At 35.7% G+C, this 19323-nt stretch overlaps 2 protein-coding genes across 3 annotated transcripts in view; both read right to left on the bottom strand.

The window, feature by feature from the left end:
* Positions 1-19323, bottom strand: part of LOC110380063 (fructose-bisphosphate aldolase) — a 143872-nt gene that overhangs the window by 110716 nt on the left and 13833 nt on the right. The gene's annotated exons all lie outside the window — the stretch shown is intronic.
* Positions 7418-19323, bottom strand: part of LOC110380064 (ras-like protein family member 10B) — a 62151-nt gene continuing 50245 nt past the window's right edge. For both annotated transcript variants that reach the window (XM_064040293.1, XM_021339927.3), the window contains one exon: positions 7418-11504. In XM_064040293.1, coding sequence (XP_063896363.1) covers positions 10884-11504 — 621 coding nt within the window. In that variant the 3' untranslated portion in view covers positions 7418-10883. The remainder of the gene's footprint in view (positions 11505-19323) is intronic.

Below are 19323 nucleotides of genomic sequence, written 5' to 3'. Positions count from 1 at the left end.
AGCGGATTTGAGATTTAAACACTTCAAGTGGTTTTTTTACGTAAAAAATGATGAAGGACAAACCTTTTGACATAAACGAAAAATGTCAGTTGGATGAAAAGGGGTAAGAAGAAGTGGCTAAAATTAAATAAATACAATTAGGTAATATAGCAATAAATATTTTAATGTCCATGCTTTTCCCCTAATAATAAAATATTTAGGGATGTACTTTCTTTTCTTGTACTTTAGCATAGAAACAATTTTTTCTTCATGGACTTCATAACAGAAATGAATAGATAAGTTCAACTAATAATTCCTGAATCTAAGAAGGCAATCGAACACGACCCGAGAAAGATCAGGCATAGGACTGATATTTACGTGTTCTTCCAGGCACGGGTTGTATTGCTACAAACTTCTAGACTCCGGGCTGCTTTGTGAAAGCTTTTTGAAAAGCGATTTCGACTTGACAATAGTCGCACTTGGCAGGAACCTAACACATAAATGTAATTTCCGTGTCTATTCAACTTTTATACATTTCGTATAACAATATACGGAATTCAAATCGCGTTTCTCCTAACATTTCTCACTCACAGTAGTGGCGGGAGCCTATTTACTTCAAAATAAATAATGTAAGGTCTAGTCTCGAGGGGTCCATTAGTTGGACCTCACGTCCCGCTATTGTCTGGACTCGCCTTTGTTGCCAAACTTTTGAATAAAGCTGTATTATTCGGTATATTCTGGAAATGGTAGAGTTAAAATATGTATTGTGTTTTTGGAAGTAAACTGTGTACGTACATTAGATGATTGTTTGTTTAGATGATTTATGCATTGGGTATGTGTAGGCTGGGTCTATTGTTTCTATGCTGTTTTTGCTGAAACGGAATAGAAAACGGATCATCGCCCCGGTTCTCGATTCACGCTCTGACGTTAGCTTATATATCGCTCAGCAAAACATAGTCAAATGCTTCTTGACTCAGTTTTGAATTCAGAGGTAAGATAGGCAGTCGTTCTTTGTGAAGCACAGTACTGAGGTCCATCAGGTTAGATTAGAAGCCGACCTCGACAAAATTGAGAAAAGGCTGGGCAAATACAGACATATTAAGTTTGGCTTTGCCCCAAAAATACCATCTAACCAGCTAAGTCTTCAGTAAGTTACTTCAGAATTTATCTTATCCCTAAATTAACATTTTCAATGTTTAATATAAGAGACAACTCTCATTAGACTACAAACAGAAGGGTCATTACGAAGGGACCCCAGTGAAGGTTCCTCGAAATAAGGGCCCGAATAACAAAAGGTAACCTTAACTACAACCCTTTGTGTTAGGATCCCTTTACTTTCTAGATTGTGTAGGACTTGGGTTTGTGTAAGCTTTTAAGTAGTTGTTGGAATTCATTATCATGTGTAGTACACTAGAAGGCAACGGGGTGCCTTAGAAAATACCTATTAGAATTATTGAGCTGGATACTAAGTTACCAGTCAAAAAGTTGATAAGTCCAACAAAAAGGTCGATTTCTGATGATGAGCATACCAGGAGCCTAAAATCTTGAGGAGCTTTAACGAAATACATAATTAAGCTGCAAAGGGTTCAATTACTTTGGCTGTCTTGTTAAATGTGTGTTATAACAAACTTAATTATCTAGGTATCAGTATTCTGCCACACATGTATTTACTGCGACAATTTATTTCATTTTCATTATCTCAAATATTGGATCCTATTTATAACCGAAGAAATAGCACAAACAAATACAATAACAAACATCCCGGTAATAGGAGGACAGAAACTAAAGGAGGTATCAATTGAGTTTGAACTTAAACTCTCTGTTTTTTTGAAAGTCAGTTAAAAATTGAAAAACATACAATAACAAACATCCTGGTACCAGGACTACAGAAACTATAAGACGTATCGATTGTATTATAAACAAAGGCTGTTGTGTTCATATACGAGAGGTGTTGGCACGAGCCGGATATTGCGCTGTTCTGCACAGGAAGCCGGCCTTCTTGGTAGCTATTGTATCGTTTCTAGAACGACACGCTGTCTTTAAGAAATTGTTTTGTCATTTTGAGAGGGTACAATGAATTGGGAAAATAAAGGTAGGGGCGAATAAAGAAAAATATGGGAAAAACCGTAAATTTGAGAACCTCTGCAAAATCGCTGCCAGTCTTCTTTCGATTAAGACACGATAGGAGCGTTTATTCAAATGCAATCAGTCCGCTTGATAAGTAGGTATACCTATTTGTTCACGCTTCCAAAGTTACAGAAAAAATACTAAGTTTTATAGCAACAAAGTCTAACTTTAAAGGTTTTTACATACTTTGTGCAATACTTTTATGAACAAACCTTCTTTGAAAGTTTTATGAAAGAGTTTTAGAAGATAAGTACATACAAGGGGCAAACAATTGAATAATGTGACCCTGTAAACAATTAATGAAAATAGCAACTAATTACTTAGGTATATTACAGTTTTATAAAAATTTGTAACTAATTATTTAATTAGAGGTGCAACATACTCTTTCAGTTTTAGCTTTAGATATCGAGGCTATAAAGTTTAATTTTAGGGAATGAAGAAAGTGGTTTCCATGGGATGCAGTTGAAACCACAGGAAAAAGCAGGTCCAAACTTCAATTCTAAAATCTAGAATGTTCTATATCACACATTTTCGTAAGCTCTAATATTCTGAGAGTGAGCTTTCATGTCTCAATAAAAGTTTTATTTACATTGGCAAGTCACAAGCCCGAGTGAGCTTATGAAATATATGTGCAACAGAGCTTAGAGATGTGGCTACTTGAATGAAAGATTTATTATTGGAGTGCTTTAAACGTTTATATACCTACTAATAATAAATTCGAATATGCTAAACATATTTAGAGCTCGTAAAACACATCTGAATTTTAAAAAGACATTGACTCTTCACCACAATTTTAACAATAGGTACACTTAAATGTATTTCTGCTTTTCACAATGATATTTTCATCTCCCCAGACGTTGCCACATCGTTGTCGTTTTAAATTAAATTAAAATTAAACCTAACTTGAAAACAGGCACCGCAAATAACAACATTTCAGTAATTAGTTGCTCATCGGAGCGTCAAGTCATCATTAAGAAGTCTTGCCAATTACGAACCCTGCATCGTTGTAATATTATTAATTTAATATATTAAACTAGTTACCAGTTCATAACGAGGTAAACTTGGTATGTAGACTTGCTAATATTAAATTATTATCATCACGTATAATATACACGTATGATTGTATCACATAACTCGTGGTTGCCTAGTGGGGAAGAAAGAACCTCTCAAGTATGAGTGTAGGATCGACTCCAGGTCAGGCAAGTACCAATGCAAGGTTTCTAAGTTTGTATGTACTTTCTGAGTATGTCTTGAACAACAATGACCGTGTTTCGGAGGGCACGTTAAACGGTAGGTCCCGGCTGTCATCGAATATTTTTGGCAGTCGTTACGGGTAGTCAGAAGCCAGTAAGTCTGACAACCAGTCTTACCAAGGGGTGATGGGTTGCCCGGGTTACTGGGTTGAGGTCAGAGGGACAGTCTCTCCTTGTAAAACTCTGGTACTCAGCCGCAGCCGGTAAGACTGGAAGCCGACCACAACATAGTTGGGAAAAGACTAAGAATGGATAAGTACTTTCCTAGAATCAACTAAAATAGATAGCAAAAAACTTTTACAAAACCATATCCTGAAATTTTCCCAACAGTTTTATCCATGTTTTTTTTGGAACCGCATCGTATAAATAAACTAAGTAAGTTTAAACGCGTTTATTTTTTGCTGGCTGAGGCAGACGCTAAAAAACTTTTCTGTCCTAGCTTTTTGCTTTTAAGTTCATTAATATAAGTGAGCCGTGCCAACATTTTTACTCCAACCATTTTATTTTGTTTTTCATTTTCTTAATTAATTAATAGATAGTTACTAGCTGTTGCCCGCAACTTTGTCTGCGTGGGCAATATAGAATAGTCAAAATACTACTTATCCCGTAGGTGCATTCTTTCACGTGACAGTATAATTAGGATTAGCACTTAGCAGTCGCATAGATTCATTGATCAAGGTTGTGTTGTGGATGTGACCATTTATCTAAACAAAAGAAGTAAAGTTTGTGACGTTGTGAATATCTCTGGATCTAGTCAGCCAATTTGGAAAATTATTACGTATGGTGCGTAAGTAATTTTCACAGGAAACAGTTATAATCTATGTCTATATGCTTTGAGTCTGACAAAGCTGTCATTTGTACATTTTCTGCAGCTGCTGCGACTAATCAGAAGCCAGAAAGTCTGTCAGTTTCACCATGGATATCGTCTTGTGTAGTGAGACTGGATTGAAGATAGGTAGATAGGTAGTCGCTCCAAGCAAAATATTGGTACTCAAACAGATTCGGTGACTGGAAGGCAACACCAACATAGTTGGGGAATAGCTGGATGGATGATAAAATGAGTCATCATCATCAGCAGGCGCATAGGGTTGGATAGTTTCACTACTGGGAAGAAACACTTGTATGACGGGGATTTTCTGTGCACTTACTCACTATGGTAAGGCTGACCCCACATTAGGCGTGCGCGATCCTCGGGCGTGTGAGTAGCGCGGGCGTCGCGAGCACGCTGCATGAACGTCGCGTTTTGCTGCCCTGCGGCATGTGTGAAGAGTGCAAGCGACGCGCTCGCGGCGAGCACGCGGCGCTCGAGTTGCGTTCTTACCCCTTCGCCCGCTATCCCCGCCGCCCGCTAAACGCCTTAGCAGTTAAACGTCAAGGAGAGCGGCGCGTGCGTGCCGCGAGCGCGCTGTAGGTAAATGCCGCAGGGCGGCAAAACGCGACGCTCACGCAGCGCGCTCGCGACGCACGCGCGGCACCCGCGCTACTCACACGCCCGAGGATCGCGCACGCCTAATGTGGGGGAGGCCTAAGCCGGGACTCCACCGAAATGTTTGCATTAGTTCACGAATAGGCAAAATGTACGTATCTGTGAGAGTCCACTTCATGTGTTCGTACTTGAAACTTGCAGTTTTGCCAAGATTTTCAAAATGTACGCTTGCAATTTGTCATTTCTTGGTGCAGCCAGCAAATCGAAAGAAACATAAGTGTTGTATACTGTGCGTCACTATCGCACACCGGGAAAATTTCGCTCTTGCGGAGGACGTTTATATACCATATTTTGTGTCACAAAGGACGACAGTAAGTATCCACCGAAACACTTTCAAAGATCTGATGAACGAACAAATCAGACCTGACTTGGTCACCTGGGGCCAATCAGACCTCTATGAAGCGATCATATGCTTTGGCTCCTACTGTTATTGTGGTTTCTGAAAATTTATTCACCTCATTCATCGATGAATGTAATTCTGATGGTACTATTAAGAACACTTGCTTAGCGCAGAAGCTGACGTTGGCAGGTCGACTCTTTTGACTTCTCGAATAGGATACCATTGGTTTTTGTGCAATGCACACCTGCAATGCATGCTGGATTAGGATAGGATACAGGTGGATAGGATTTGCAACAGAAAACAATTCTGTCTTTGTGATTGAATGACATCAAACGTAGTTTTATATAAAAGGTGTTTTTTTAGACTTGGCTCGGGTCTTACTGAGACTGTTCGTAATCCTGACCAGTGTATTTGCGATCAGAAGTTGAAAGCAAGCATGTCTTTGGTATGCGACGCGCAATTTGTACGTTTTCAGACGCATAAAGCATTTTACGTGTGTATGGTATTAAATCGAAAAAGCTCCTGTTTCTTATCTGCACTTTGTATCTGGGCTTGTTCTTAAAGCTACAGAATCCTACATTACCTACCTACCTCACGCTTAGCAGCGCTTGCGAGAGACAGATCCTCCTTTCTTCTAGGATTAAGTTTACATATTTTGCACCAGAAAAAATAATTAAGGTCTACTTAATACTACTCACTCAAAGTAATTTGTTTTAAGGCCACCACATTAGTGGAAGATAAGCTAAACTATGTTTATGAAAAAATCCTGATATGAACTCCATCTGTAACTTTTAATGAAAATTAATTGTTATACTAAAGTCATCATTTTTGACATAATGTTCAAAAAATAATTTAGATGGCACCGTTTTAAATTTGGCCGAGAACTATTAATTTTCCTTTCATCAAGGTAATAATTATAATTGGATTTTGATGTGGCACGGCAAACTGACAAACACTATTGAAATGTCTATCGAAAAATTACAATACGTGTTAAAATATGGTGAATTACGGAAAATACACAACTCCATCTGTTGAAATAATAATCCTCTATAAAGAATGTATGGTAATTTATTGTCATTTACCACCTCGCTCCTTTGACAAATTTTATGTATTTTATTTAACACAGATTACCACAGATGGAGCTACTTTAACCTTGGCTAAACAAAATTTTCATATTTTTTTTTCTTCCGAAGATTCTTATGAAGGTGTGATTTTCTGTGTAAAGGTTAATAATAGGTCGATTAACTAATATAAGTACAACATTCAAATGTACAGTTTTGAGAAACAGATAGTGTGTCATAATATTTTACATCTTGAATTCACAAAATTAATCATATCTTTTGATAGAGTGAATCGATTTCGATGAAACAAAAACTAAGTAATACCCCAAGTTACGTAGAATTTTTGTATATAAGCATTGTCTGCATTGAATTCGTAGATTTTACGTGAATCCCGAACGAACAAACAGACAAACAGACAAAAATGACAAAAATGATGGAAATGGGTTCTGTTAGTTATCCTTTAACATGCTGGCTATTTTTTTTGTCAATTTCTTCAATGTACAAAAATTACTTTTCTACAGATTTATTATATGTATAGATTTAATTAGGAGTCTAGATTTTTTAAAAGAGAATCCTGTTTGTCTTTTGTTTTGTAGATACAAATAGTTTTTTTTAAGACTGTTTTTAGCAGAATCTTTAGCTTAAAGTATTTAATTGTAATTTAGTTTCATTGTAAGTACGTAGCTGAACTCTTTATAATCTTTAGGACTTTATCCTTTCTTTACCCTTAGGACTCAATAACGTTTTCTTTTATTCATCAACAACACAAAAAAATATCAGGTTTTTATTACTCTACGAAATTATGAGGAGCACCTAGGTTTCGCATCTACTATGAGTTAAATTTTGTTTAGTAAAATTCTAAACATTGCTTAACTAACTCTTAACATCCAAATAATCTTTTGTGTAACTTATTTTTTTTGTAAGTGTGACATAGTTTGACAAGATAATGAAATATGTTTGAGCGTATTTAGTAATTAGAGAATAAAACAGTTAAGTAATTTAAGCGTTAACTTACCCTTGCCGGTAGATACTACCATTTAGATACTTTCATTTAGGTACATACCCTTTTTATTCAGCCAAAGTCATAAACTAACACTTCTGGAACATAATCTAAATAAGCGTAAAAAATACTTGTCGAGTTCTTAAATAGGTATAAAAATGAAAACACCCATTATAAAATCGTTCACAACGTTTTTATTGCACCGTGTAACATTTGTATAACGATACCTAAACTTACACTTACGGGTCACACTGCAATACTTTACAATTTTGGCCACTATGGACAATCAGAAATATTACTGCACACACAAAAAAAAATGAATTTTTACCAAATACATATAGTTACCGGCACGAATCTTGAGCTCTGACCTACATCTGCGCAAAAGTGATTTATTAGCAAAGAACCAATCCCGAGTGACGGTTATGACGCGATGCGCTGCGGGCCAATCACCGCTTTAGCCCGCCCTCGCGCCTCATTTCATACCACAAAAGGGACCCAATAAATTTCTCAAGATTTGTGCCGATAACTATAGGAAAAATATTGTTATGTTACTAAATCATGGAATGTGTACCAAAGAAAAAAGAAAATAAATACAGTTTTCTAAATTGTCAATAATTAATTATTTATATTAATTAACAATAAATAACTAGTTGCTACCTATCCTATTCTCACACAGCAAATTTTAATTTACAATCATTATAAGTATCTTGTTTTAAAAATGATATTTTTGAGTGTGTATAAAAATGAGAAACGCTAATGTGATAATGAATTGCATATCTTTTCACTAAATACGTTTTAGAAATAAATATGTTTTGAATACGACTCTACCAACGCTTCTTTCAAAACAGTAGGTAGTGGAAGTTAAGTTTAATAATCACAATTACATTTAGTGAACATAGCAGTTTTGCGACTAAATTCGAAGTCGGTTAAAAATGTGATCTAAGCCTATGATTTAAATATTTGTTATTAAAGTATGCGTAAAATTCAACAATGATAACAAAATAACAATAGGTATTACACTTTTAAGTTAAATAACAAAATTGTTCAGAAAATTCGCTTAGCGTTTCTCATTTTACATACCCACCCACACATTTCCATAAAATCGTACAAAATATTCTAACGACTATTAAAACGCAACAAATTGTAAATAGATTCTTTATACATTTGTGAATTGATACTAATACTAATAAAGAAATCTCTATAAACAACGACAGAGGAAGCACATAGGTAAAAAGCACAACACAGAGTAATATCTAGGACTAGAAAAAATCTTATTTCCACACAGGTATATTTTCCAAATAATTTAAGTAATTAATCCTTCGAGATACGATCTTGCACTATTGTAGATACGAGTCAGTATATTTTCATAAGAGATGATACGACAAAACACATCATCATCTATAACGTATTATAGTAGGTACAGTCATGATTAATCTCTCTTTTACAGTACTCAATGAATCGGTTAAACATGCTTTACGCCCGTTCTCAATATTCTATCCATATCTTGATCTGCTTTTAAGAGTTTGCGTCAGGATCCCTGTCACAACTCGCCGATCCTCTCGAAATACATATAGAGAGTTAATTCTGAAGAATTTAATTCTGGAGGGTAGCAATTAGGTAGCAACTCTGGGTGAAAGAAAAACTCAATACTTTTGCGCCGTTTCTTCACACTGGGAAAAGTGACAGCCATCCTGATATTTTAATGGCTGGCACCTTCAGATGCCGAATATCTTCAAAACCTCGAGGGTAGCAATTGTTAGCAACTAATGGTGGCTGGTAGCAATTAGGTAGCAACTCTTTATTTGTATTTCGAGAGGATCGAAGAACGATCCTGACGCAGACTTTTAAGAGATAGAATTTTGGTATTATTCCCATATAAGTACGGTCAAATTCCTATTTCGAGTAAGATCAGTTGAATATTGGGAGTGCGACTTTAGTCTATCATTGTACACACAATATTCACAACTTATATAATTACAGGTATTCTAAACAGTAACTAGACATAGAAGTGTTAGTAGAAAAGTGTAAAAGTACCCTGAAATAAATTTAATACACGAATATAAGTTTTAAAGCTTACATATTGTTAGAAGGGCGAATTGTGGGCAGATGGAATTAAATTTTTTTGATAACATGAAATAATTAAACACAGAAGAGATTTTAGAAGACTAATAATTTTTATCATTGAATATTACTCTCAGTCTACCAAAATCAGAAAGTAAAAGTAGTAGGTCCCGGCTGTCATCGAATGTATTTGGCAGTCGTTACGAGTAGTTAGAAGTCAGTAAGTCTGACAACCAGTCTTACCAAGGGGTGTTGTGTTGGGTTACTGGAAAGCCCTAATATAGTTGGGAAAAGGCTAGGCCGATGATGATATTTTGGTCTACCAAAACATAATTTTATCGATGACCAAATTATTTCAGGAACTAAAAACCAAACCGCTAATGTGTACTTTACTCCATAAATAGTCCGATATAATAAATGTCCGTCCATTTTGATAAACAGGGTCGCGAACAAAGCAAATAATTGCAAATTCTGTTTAATCTGTTTTTACCGATATCAATTTCGTTTCATGATGTAAACGTAATTACATTTGTGTCACTCTATCGTGAAAGCCAATATAAATGGTATTTTCCCGTTTGTAATTGGTAAATAATGTTACATTCGAGAGAGCCTTTTTAATTCTGATGTCGATCTAGAAAGAATTGCTTTTAAGGTTTTTATAGAAAAACAATTGTAAGCTTGTACTCTGAAAACAGTGTCTAAAGAATTAAAAAGGCGTATGTATCATAATGAGTTCAATATTGAATCATCAAATGAGACTGGATAATATGTACCTATATAAAATTTTATCCAATAAAGAATATTTGCAAAAACACTCAATTTGAACTTTATTAATTCTGCAATCATTCGAGTACGGATCAACATGCAATTAATTATTCATTAAAATTGGGGAATTGATCAATAACTTCATAAATTACTAATTAAACGAATACATAATTAAACGTATTATTGGTATCAGCAATCGGAATATGTAATTATGCAACAATATTAATTAACTACAACCTTTGGGAAACATTTAAACATCCGCTTATTAACAGCTTTCTTTACTTCTAAATTCTGTGCGTTGAGACATACGGCTCTCGATTATTTTAATAGAACCAAAAAAAAAAACATTATCTTTCATATCAACAAAGAAATTATTATCCTGTCCGCTGTTCTCAAATGGGATACTGAAAAAAAACAAACAACCAAAGGATTGAGGAGCAATAAAAATGGAAAACTTCAGAAAAGCCAGCGCATCAAAATTGTCCAAAGTGACATAAAATATGGACCAATTAACAAGGCCTAGATTGGATTTCCCACAAACGAAGCCACGCCAGCAAAACTTTTACAAGTGCAAGTTTCTAAACTGATGAAGCTGCAGAACTTTCTTAGACCTCGAACTAAAATGGTCAATTATAAAACCTTAAAATAGATGAATAGGCCAGGACTGCGCAGCCTCCGTTACTTAATTAAAAGGGATTAGATAAACAAAGATTTATGGCCCAAAGTAATCTCGTAAAGGACTTCATTGGAGACCCGTTTTTTCGGTTCAATTAGAATAATCGAGGTTTAAACTTTTAAGAAGTTAATCGTGCTAAGCAATCACGCACCGGTTTTCGTGAGTACTCCCACCGGCTGAGGTGTCGGGAGGTGGTTCTGAGCTTCTTCCACCACCACTCCACTCGAGAGCGTCAATCATTTCCATGAGTTCCTTAAACACAGCTATCACTCTCCAATTGTACTTAGCTGAACACTCAACGTAACCACACTTCCAGTGCTTACGAACTAAATTCACGATATTTCTTCTCTTCTCTCTTGAGTCTCCGCAAGCACTTTCTGCTATAGCGAGTTGCTGCAATCCACTGGCGGCAGACGGAGTGTTACTACACAGAAGATCCTGTTTATTGCCCACTACTAACACTGGAACGTTCCTCATGTCCCGACTTTCGACCATTTGGTCTCTCAAAGTTCGTATATACTGGAAAGTTTCCACATTAGACAAGTCAAAGACTAGAATGTAGGCAGTAGCACTTCTGAGCCCATAAAAGCGGTAATGAGCCCACTCGTAGTAAGAGTTTATCGGAAAGTACGGTATTACTGGTACATCTGTGATTTTAACTTCGTAAAGATGCTCGTTGATGATCACCGAAGGGTAAAAGGTGTGTTTTCGATCTGTCGGCACGTATTCCTCTGAGAAATCGCTCCACACGAATTGCTGTGAACAAAGAGAATGGATGTTTAAAAAAAGGGTTTTGTAAAGTGACTAAGACGGATTTGGGTCGGGCTCATTAATCACCAGGAGCTTTGGCTCACCTTGCCGGGATGTGTCGTTATCGGCTGACGACCTGCCGTCAGCCGTACGACACGGCCTATAACTTTCGCAGTTACGTAGGCAAAGAGCTCGCTATTGTTCCTTCGGGACTTACAAGGGGAAAAAGCCACTGTTTTGTTGGAGCTTCTTGTTTTCCTTATTGTTCAGGACTATTTATGCTAGATACTTTACATAACATAAGGAAAGGGGTACATAAAACGTGTTGCTTTAAATAAACGACTACATTCACTCGAACTCGGCTTTCAAATTCCAAAAAAGAATTCAGCAAACAAATGAATTGACAAACATCAACAAAATTCTATATTTGAATACTTCATCCTGTGGCCATTCAATCAAACTATTTCTGATAGAATTCTGAATACAAGTTTGAATTCAGAAGCTTCGTACAAAGTTATTCATAGCAAAGCCAACATCAATAGTATTGAGCGAAGCGGGCAGGTGTTGGGAAGGTAAATGGAACTGTTGTTGCGAAGTTTCCTGACATCCAGTTCGGGAATATAAACTAGTATTTTATGCTGCCTTGGTACCTTTGCAGTGAAACTACAGTGTCGACTGAAACAAGTGGTGAACTTGTTTCTATGACAAGTTCGTTAGTGTAGGTGCTGTGGAAGTTATGTCTATGTGAAAAGCATTGCAGTTGGTCGTTATTGTTTAAGGGACAATTTCAATTGAAAAACCATTAAGTCAAAGTAATCCACCTAAAGATCACCATAATCTTATTGCTGACGCTGTATAATTTTTTATTGTGTATTTATCTGTATGCTATTCGATTTTTACTGTCGAAATAAAATAAAATGCCAAATGGAAATACGTATCGGTAATAAGAAAATGAGAATTTTTAAATGCCTATGAGCTTACATGCATAAAACCAAACAGACATTTGAAAAATTCTGTACACTTGACGCTTCACGAATCACACTGACTCTTGAGAGCAGCGCAAAATCATGCCTTAAATTCGATTTCGCGTAAAATTCTATCAATATTTAATATAAACCGAATTCCGATTCCAATTTTCATTTTCCTACAAAGTTAATTAAAGGTTACCCGACAGCTGCACATATGGCGGTCTCAAGTTTATCGTAGACTAAAATATTCATAGAATATCTGATGAGCTGTAACAAATGTACATTTCTGATTACGCCATATTGCATTTCGTGGACGAGGATACGTGTTTCTATGTGGATTCGATTTGCCAGATTTATAAGTTTTGGGAAAGCATTTTCTTGGCTGGAAAATTTGGTTTAGGAGAAAAATGGCGTATTTAGGTTCATATAAATCAAGAAAACATATAATTAAGTGGAGTTTCCACAGTATTAAATTCATGTAATGTATAGAAAAAGACAAACCCCAAAAGAACTAAAATATTAACCACTTTCAAAAAAGTAGCTAAAAGCAATTATGTATATCCACTGAAATATTGATATATGAATCGTTACAATTTTAAAACAGAAAGCAATTAAAACCTTCAAATAGTTACACTTTTATTAAAAAGAATAAACCGGCCAAGTGCGAGTCGGACTCGCGCACCGAGGGTTCCGTACAAATCCTGTATTGATAAAAAGTGAGTCTCGCGCCAACCGTTCAGTTTAGAACAATCATAGTTATGGTAATTTCGTGAGAGTCAAAATAGTTATTATTTTGCATGCATATCTGACCCGTTTTGTAAAAAAGTGGCGGACATGAATCAAAGTAGTTTTAAATATTGGAGAATGGTATGACGTTTCTTTGAATATAAATATTTTATTAAAATTCCATAGAGACAAATGTCCAGGATCGTTTGAAAAATATAAAATACAAGCAGTTTCAGAGGATTGTACAGGTTGCAGTGCTAGGTTCTATTGTTAAAGACTTTTCATAAAAAGGAAGAAGCCAATTCGGATGACCTGGATCTGATGAGGATCTGGAAATCGTGAGAAACAATTTATAACACAATACAATTTATATTATACACCTATATTTCTATATATACAATACAATTTATAACGTAACCTTGTGTTGGAGCTTATTTTATTTTAGGTGATGAGAATTCACTACTAATGGGATCTTTTATTTTTGAGGGATTAATCACCTAACGAGCCCCAGTTTCAAGTTTTTTTCGATACTGCCTGACGACTTGTAACTGTCGAATTGTAACAACGACTGGTAGAGAGTAGGATTCGGTTCTGCTAGCTTTACGTTTCTAGAGCCTTGACAAAAGTGTAATTCTGTCCCTTTCTTTGTTTTATAAAGTCGGCTTTATTTTATTTTGTAGCATTTTACAAACAAATCCCATTTCAAACAATAATAAAAAATCAACAAGAAAACAAAAGCAAGAAAGAAATTAAAAAGATGTTAGGTGAATCGGTCTAGAAGTCGGTGTCTAGAGGATGCATCTATATTTATTTAACCAGCTTTTAACAGTTTCTTGTTGTTTTTGAAGTTGTTTTTTTTTTTTTTTTTTGTAAAAAGTTTTTATTTTTAACTTTTGTGAAAAGTTCTCGTTAATACGATTAATATAAGCCTAAACACGTCATTGAGGAGTTCTTTCGACTTTCTCACGTCTCCATCATCAGGTAAGCTTTAAACCTACACTGTTTGATAGTATCACCAGACATACATCTGAGAATCAAGTTTTAATCCTATGCATGCCTACAATTTCTGATAGTTGCCCTCGATTTCTCAGAATTTCCATCATCAGATCCTGACCTAATGACAATGGAAATAAACGGCGAGTATACTCTTTCACTACAAAGAAATGATTTCTCAAATCCGTCAAACTTGGTCGTTTAAATTCCCCATTGAAATGATGAAAATATTTGATGTTTACACCTGATTTGCTCTAGATTCCCATGGTTCACATTGATGCGACTAATGCCATAGTAAATCAGAGCCTTTATCATTATACTGTGCTATATATATTTCGTTCGTATCCGCCGTGGGTATGGTTTCCATACTAAGGTGCCCAATAACCTTTGAATGATTTAAAAATTTTCACAGTTTAGAGGCAATTATATTTAAGAAGTGTTTGATATGAATTTCAACTTTAATATCTCTATGCGTTCATGTGAAAAAGGGTAGGTAGTAAGCTTATAATTTTTAAAAAATATTTTATGTCATGTAAGCAAAAATAATATTTTATGTAACTTCAAATTTATCATTTTCGCAATTTTTCCTTTATCTGTACTATATAACGTTGCTTCGTGCCAAATTTCAAGATTCTGAGTTCACGGGAAGTACCTTGTAGGTTTTGATTCCATAGCGTGTGACGGAAATTCCTCTAAGGTGTCGGTATAACTGTTGTATCTTTTGATCGCGTTAACTTAGAAGTTTGATTTTTTCACTGACTAAAGGGACAATAGACCTAGGTATTTGGTATAAATTTCAATTTGATACCTTTATTCGTTCGTGAGAAATAAGGTAGTAAGTTTCATTTTATTAAAATATTTTTTTTATGTTATATAACTAAAAAAATGAGATTTTCGGAATTTTTCCTATATTTGCATTATATGACAATGCTTCATGCCAAATTTCAAGACCCTGAGTTTACGGCAAGTATCCTGTAGGTTTTGATTCCTTTGCGAGTGTCGAAAATTTGTTGAAAATATCGACATAATCGGCTGTATCTTTTGATTGGCTTGGCTTAGAAGTTTGATATTTTCACAGCCTAAAGAGACAATAGACCTGAGTATTTCATGTAAATTTCAGGTTGATACGTCCACGCGTTCTTGAGATAAAGGGTCTTGACAGACAGACAGACAGACAGACAGACAGACGGACAACAAAGTGATCCTATAAGGGTTCCATTTTTTCCTTTTGAGGTACGGAACCCTAAAAATGAACAACCCTACACGTGCCACGGCAAGCAAAAAGAATACAATTCTAAATCATACCGTTAGCACTCACTACATAGTTACTACCAGTCGATAGTTCTCGAGCTACAATAACCTTTTTATCTTTCACTCCGGTCTTTTCAACCATCTTGTGTGGAATTTCTTACCACTTTAAGAACGGAGGGGTTAACAGTGCTCGTTATCGTAGCATAGTGCAATATCGGAAAATTCTCTAACTCATCACATTTCAAGCAGCTTTCAGTCTTGTACGTGCGTGGTAGCTCTTTAGACTTTCTGTTCTCCTGGTACTTTTTAGCTACTGCTTTAAGCCTGGTTTTAGTTTTGTTGCAATTTGCAGTACCTTTCTTTGCAACGATTTAAGTTGCAACTAAGTGTTTTTAGTAAGGGGAAAAAAATTAGAAAAATACAAAAACAGCTATTAGATAATCATCTAAGAACAAAATAGAGCAACACATATAAATAATTCTGCCTTAATTCACCTTCATTTTGCCTCAATATGTATGAATGCTAATATCATCACAATAAAAATATTGTCTAGTCTAGACAAATAAATGGCTCGCAAAAAATGAATAATAATGTTTCAAAAATAAGCTGAAAACATACGAGAAATAACGATACATTAACTTTGTCGCAGACAGATTATTCGAGAAAAAAGTAATGTTAGATACATGATCAATCAAGTTGAGGTATTGTTTTCGATTCCCTTGCTGCACGTGTTGGTTCGTTGTTTACACTCTCAGAATACATGACTTAAGCCAAAAATAAAAACTGTTCTTGACTATGTATAAAAATGAAAAGTGTTAGTTACACTACTTATAACTCAAGAATGGCCGAACCGCTTAAGATGAAAATTAGAGGAGAGGTAGGACAAAGGATAGTTTTTGTCACCCATTTGTGGCTTACCCTTTACTATTCAATAGATGCCTTTAAATAATGATAGGCTTAAGTGAATACTTTAGAGCAGGTTTAAAAATGGAGTTTACGAATGCAAGAAATATTTTGCTCCTAACATTATGTAACTCTGTATTTTGCCTCGACTATAATATCTCCTAAATAGTTTTCTTAGCCAGCTAACACAATAATATATCATCTACACATACCAACATCAAGAACATAATTCCACTCAAACGCACTACCCGAACATCAAATAATGTAATTACACATTCCATAGCCTTAACATTTAACACCTGCGCCTTGGATAGTTAACGATCTACCCTCTCATATAACCTGAGTAATATCACTCCCATCGGCCAACTACATTTGGTAGAAACGCGGAGAACTAACTGACTTGTGGAGGTGCCATAACGATACCAAGTCCTGCCGGGGCTGCGGGATTGTTCGAAAGAGTTATAGTTATCGGCACGAATCTTGAGCTCTGACCTACATTTGCGCAGAAGTGATTTATTAGTAAAGAACCAATCCCGAGTGACGGCTATGGCGCGATGCACTGCGGGCCAATCACCGCTTTAGCATGCCCCCGCGCCTCACTTTATACCACAAAAGGGACCCAGTAAATTACTTCTGCGCAGGTGAAGATCAGAGCTCAAGATTCGTGCCGATAACTATACCACGAACCTGGTATATAAGGAACATGAGGGGTTTTGGTTAGTAAGAGACTGATACTCTCTCATGTCGCTAACCCATAGCGGGAGGAGTCATTTGATGATTTACAAAAAAATATGTCTTAACGAGTCTTTTAAGTGAGGGACGAGGAACGTTACTGCTTCTGCCCTTTTAAGCCTTCTGTGGACCCGACCATGTTTTGTAATATCAAACAGATTAACAGATGTCTCAAAGAACACGAAAGCCAGAGTAGTTTACTCGCAACTGATCATTTTGGTCATGCCCGCCATACAGATTTGACCTAGAAGTAGCCGCCTGACCTACCTGCATTATGGCATCTCTACTCTCTTACTTACTCCGTGAGTAGAACGAAGCTATATCAAGTGACAGAGTTATTGGTACCCTTAACGTTTATGAAAGACGACATTGTGATATGGCTGCAATATCTTGTCTGTCATTGTGGAGTTCTATTTATTAATGACATTTGTTTATCATATTTTTGCTTAATGATGATGGAGAAGAATATGTTCTTGTACATATGACGGGTATATTATAGGCTTGAATTCGCTATTTTTAGGAACTACCAGTATGAATACCTACAAATGTTTTATTAGATAGATAGTTCATTTTCAATCTACTGCGTACTACTACGGGTGAAACCGGTGGCGTTGTTGTAAGGTGTATTATTTGCGCGAAAAGATGGCTTATCAAAGTTATTTTTCTAAATATTTTTTGACTGCCACTGAATACAAACTTGCAATTTATATTGAAGAGGGGAGATTTCAGAAGCGCATTTTGACATAAGAAAAATTTGCTGCCTCTGGGAGGGACAGGGGACTGAAATATTGTACCCAAAAGCCTTTCCCTTGCGGATTGTGAAAAGCCAAGTTAATAATAGAATATAGCCCAAATGTATTTTTAGGTGTATAAAAATAAACTCAACAACAAAAACAGGTTTTGTTTTATGTAATTCTCCTAAACTGGGGGTTATTTTATCATCCCTAGTAATAATTATAAATGCGAAAGTGTCTGTTACGCTTTCACGTCTTAACCACTGAACTAATTTTAATAAAATTTGGTACAGAGATAGAGTTGACCTAGAAAAGGAACGAGGGATAGTTTTATCCCGGACTTTTGAAGAGTGCTCTTGGAAACGCGATATAGCCGAACTCGACGTGGGCAAAGCCGTGGGCGGAAGCTAGTAGGTAAATATAAAGAGGACGAATTGAGGTTTTCAAAATGTAATTATTTTAACAAATTCTAAAACTTGGTGTTCTAAATAAAGCTATCAATAATTACAATCGACATGTCGGGAGAAATACCCACATATTTATGAAAGCTACATCATGAAAATTGGCGTACTGCGGATACGTTTTTCACGCCTGAAATCCTGAAATCATACGCATAACTAATGAATCAGAAAATACGCCGAGTCATGGAAATGTGAGCTCTATTGACGCCTGTAAATCTTTTATTCACGTTTTTGTTTCGTATTTCCGAAATATATGAAGGTATTTTGTTGTGTTCAGGTATCTTTTTGTGCTCGGTATTACAATAGGTGGACACTATCAGTATTTCTTCTTTTGTTTTCCAAAAGGTCTTGACAAGGTACGGAAAATTGAAACATGAAATATTTTGTTTATAATTTGCCTGAGTTCACATAAGGCGTGATGTTATCTGAAAGTAATTTTTAATGTCTTTTATTAAATCTGAAAATTGATTCGAATGTTTCCCCATATGCTTTTTAATGCAAAATATTAATAATCATCATATGTAGAAGTAATAATTTCCCGCTCCAGTCGTGGTTTCCACTTGAAAGGACTTAATTTAAGTATTATGCTCATTATGTATAATAAAATGAGTATGATTTTATTTTTAAAATTAACGAAGCTTGCAGCAGGTGCTTGTTTAGTTTTCCGTGACGCTAGTAACTTTTTTCATGTTCTTTTTAGTCATGCATGATACATATGAAACAAATAATAAGCATAAAGCATTGAAATTAAGCTTCTTTCTTACATTTTAATTTGCCTTTATTCTTAATGACTTTGTTTATGTTTATCTTTATAGTCCAGTACAAAGATACGACTCTTAAATTTTAATGTACCTACTTGCAGAGTTTTTGATGCAATAGCCAGCCAACGCATTGCAAGCACGTTTTACTATTTTAACATTGTAATACCAACTCATGGAGAAAGGAAAGATAGCGGAGATGCCATGAGGAAGGTAGGTCAAGCCTTCTTGTAGGTCAAAGTAACGTACGGTTGGTGTGATCAGTTACTAGAACCAGTTCCTTGACGAATCTAAATCAA

The sequence above is a fragment of the Helicoverpa armigera genome, chromosome 22 (assembly GCF_030705265.1).
Source record: "Helicoverpa armigera isolate CAAS_96S chromosome 22, ASM3070526v1, whole genome shotgun sequence".
NCBI classification, from domain to species: domain Eukaryota; kingdom Metazoa; phylum Arthropoda; class Insecta; order Lepidoptera; family Noctuidae; genus Helicoverpa; species Helicoverpa armigera.
The sequence above is the reverse complement of the archived record's forward strand: the minus strand, read 5'-3'. Positions and strand labels throughout refer to the sequence as shown.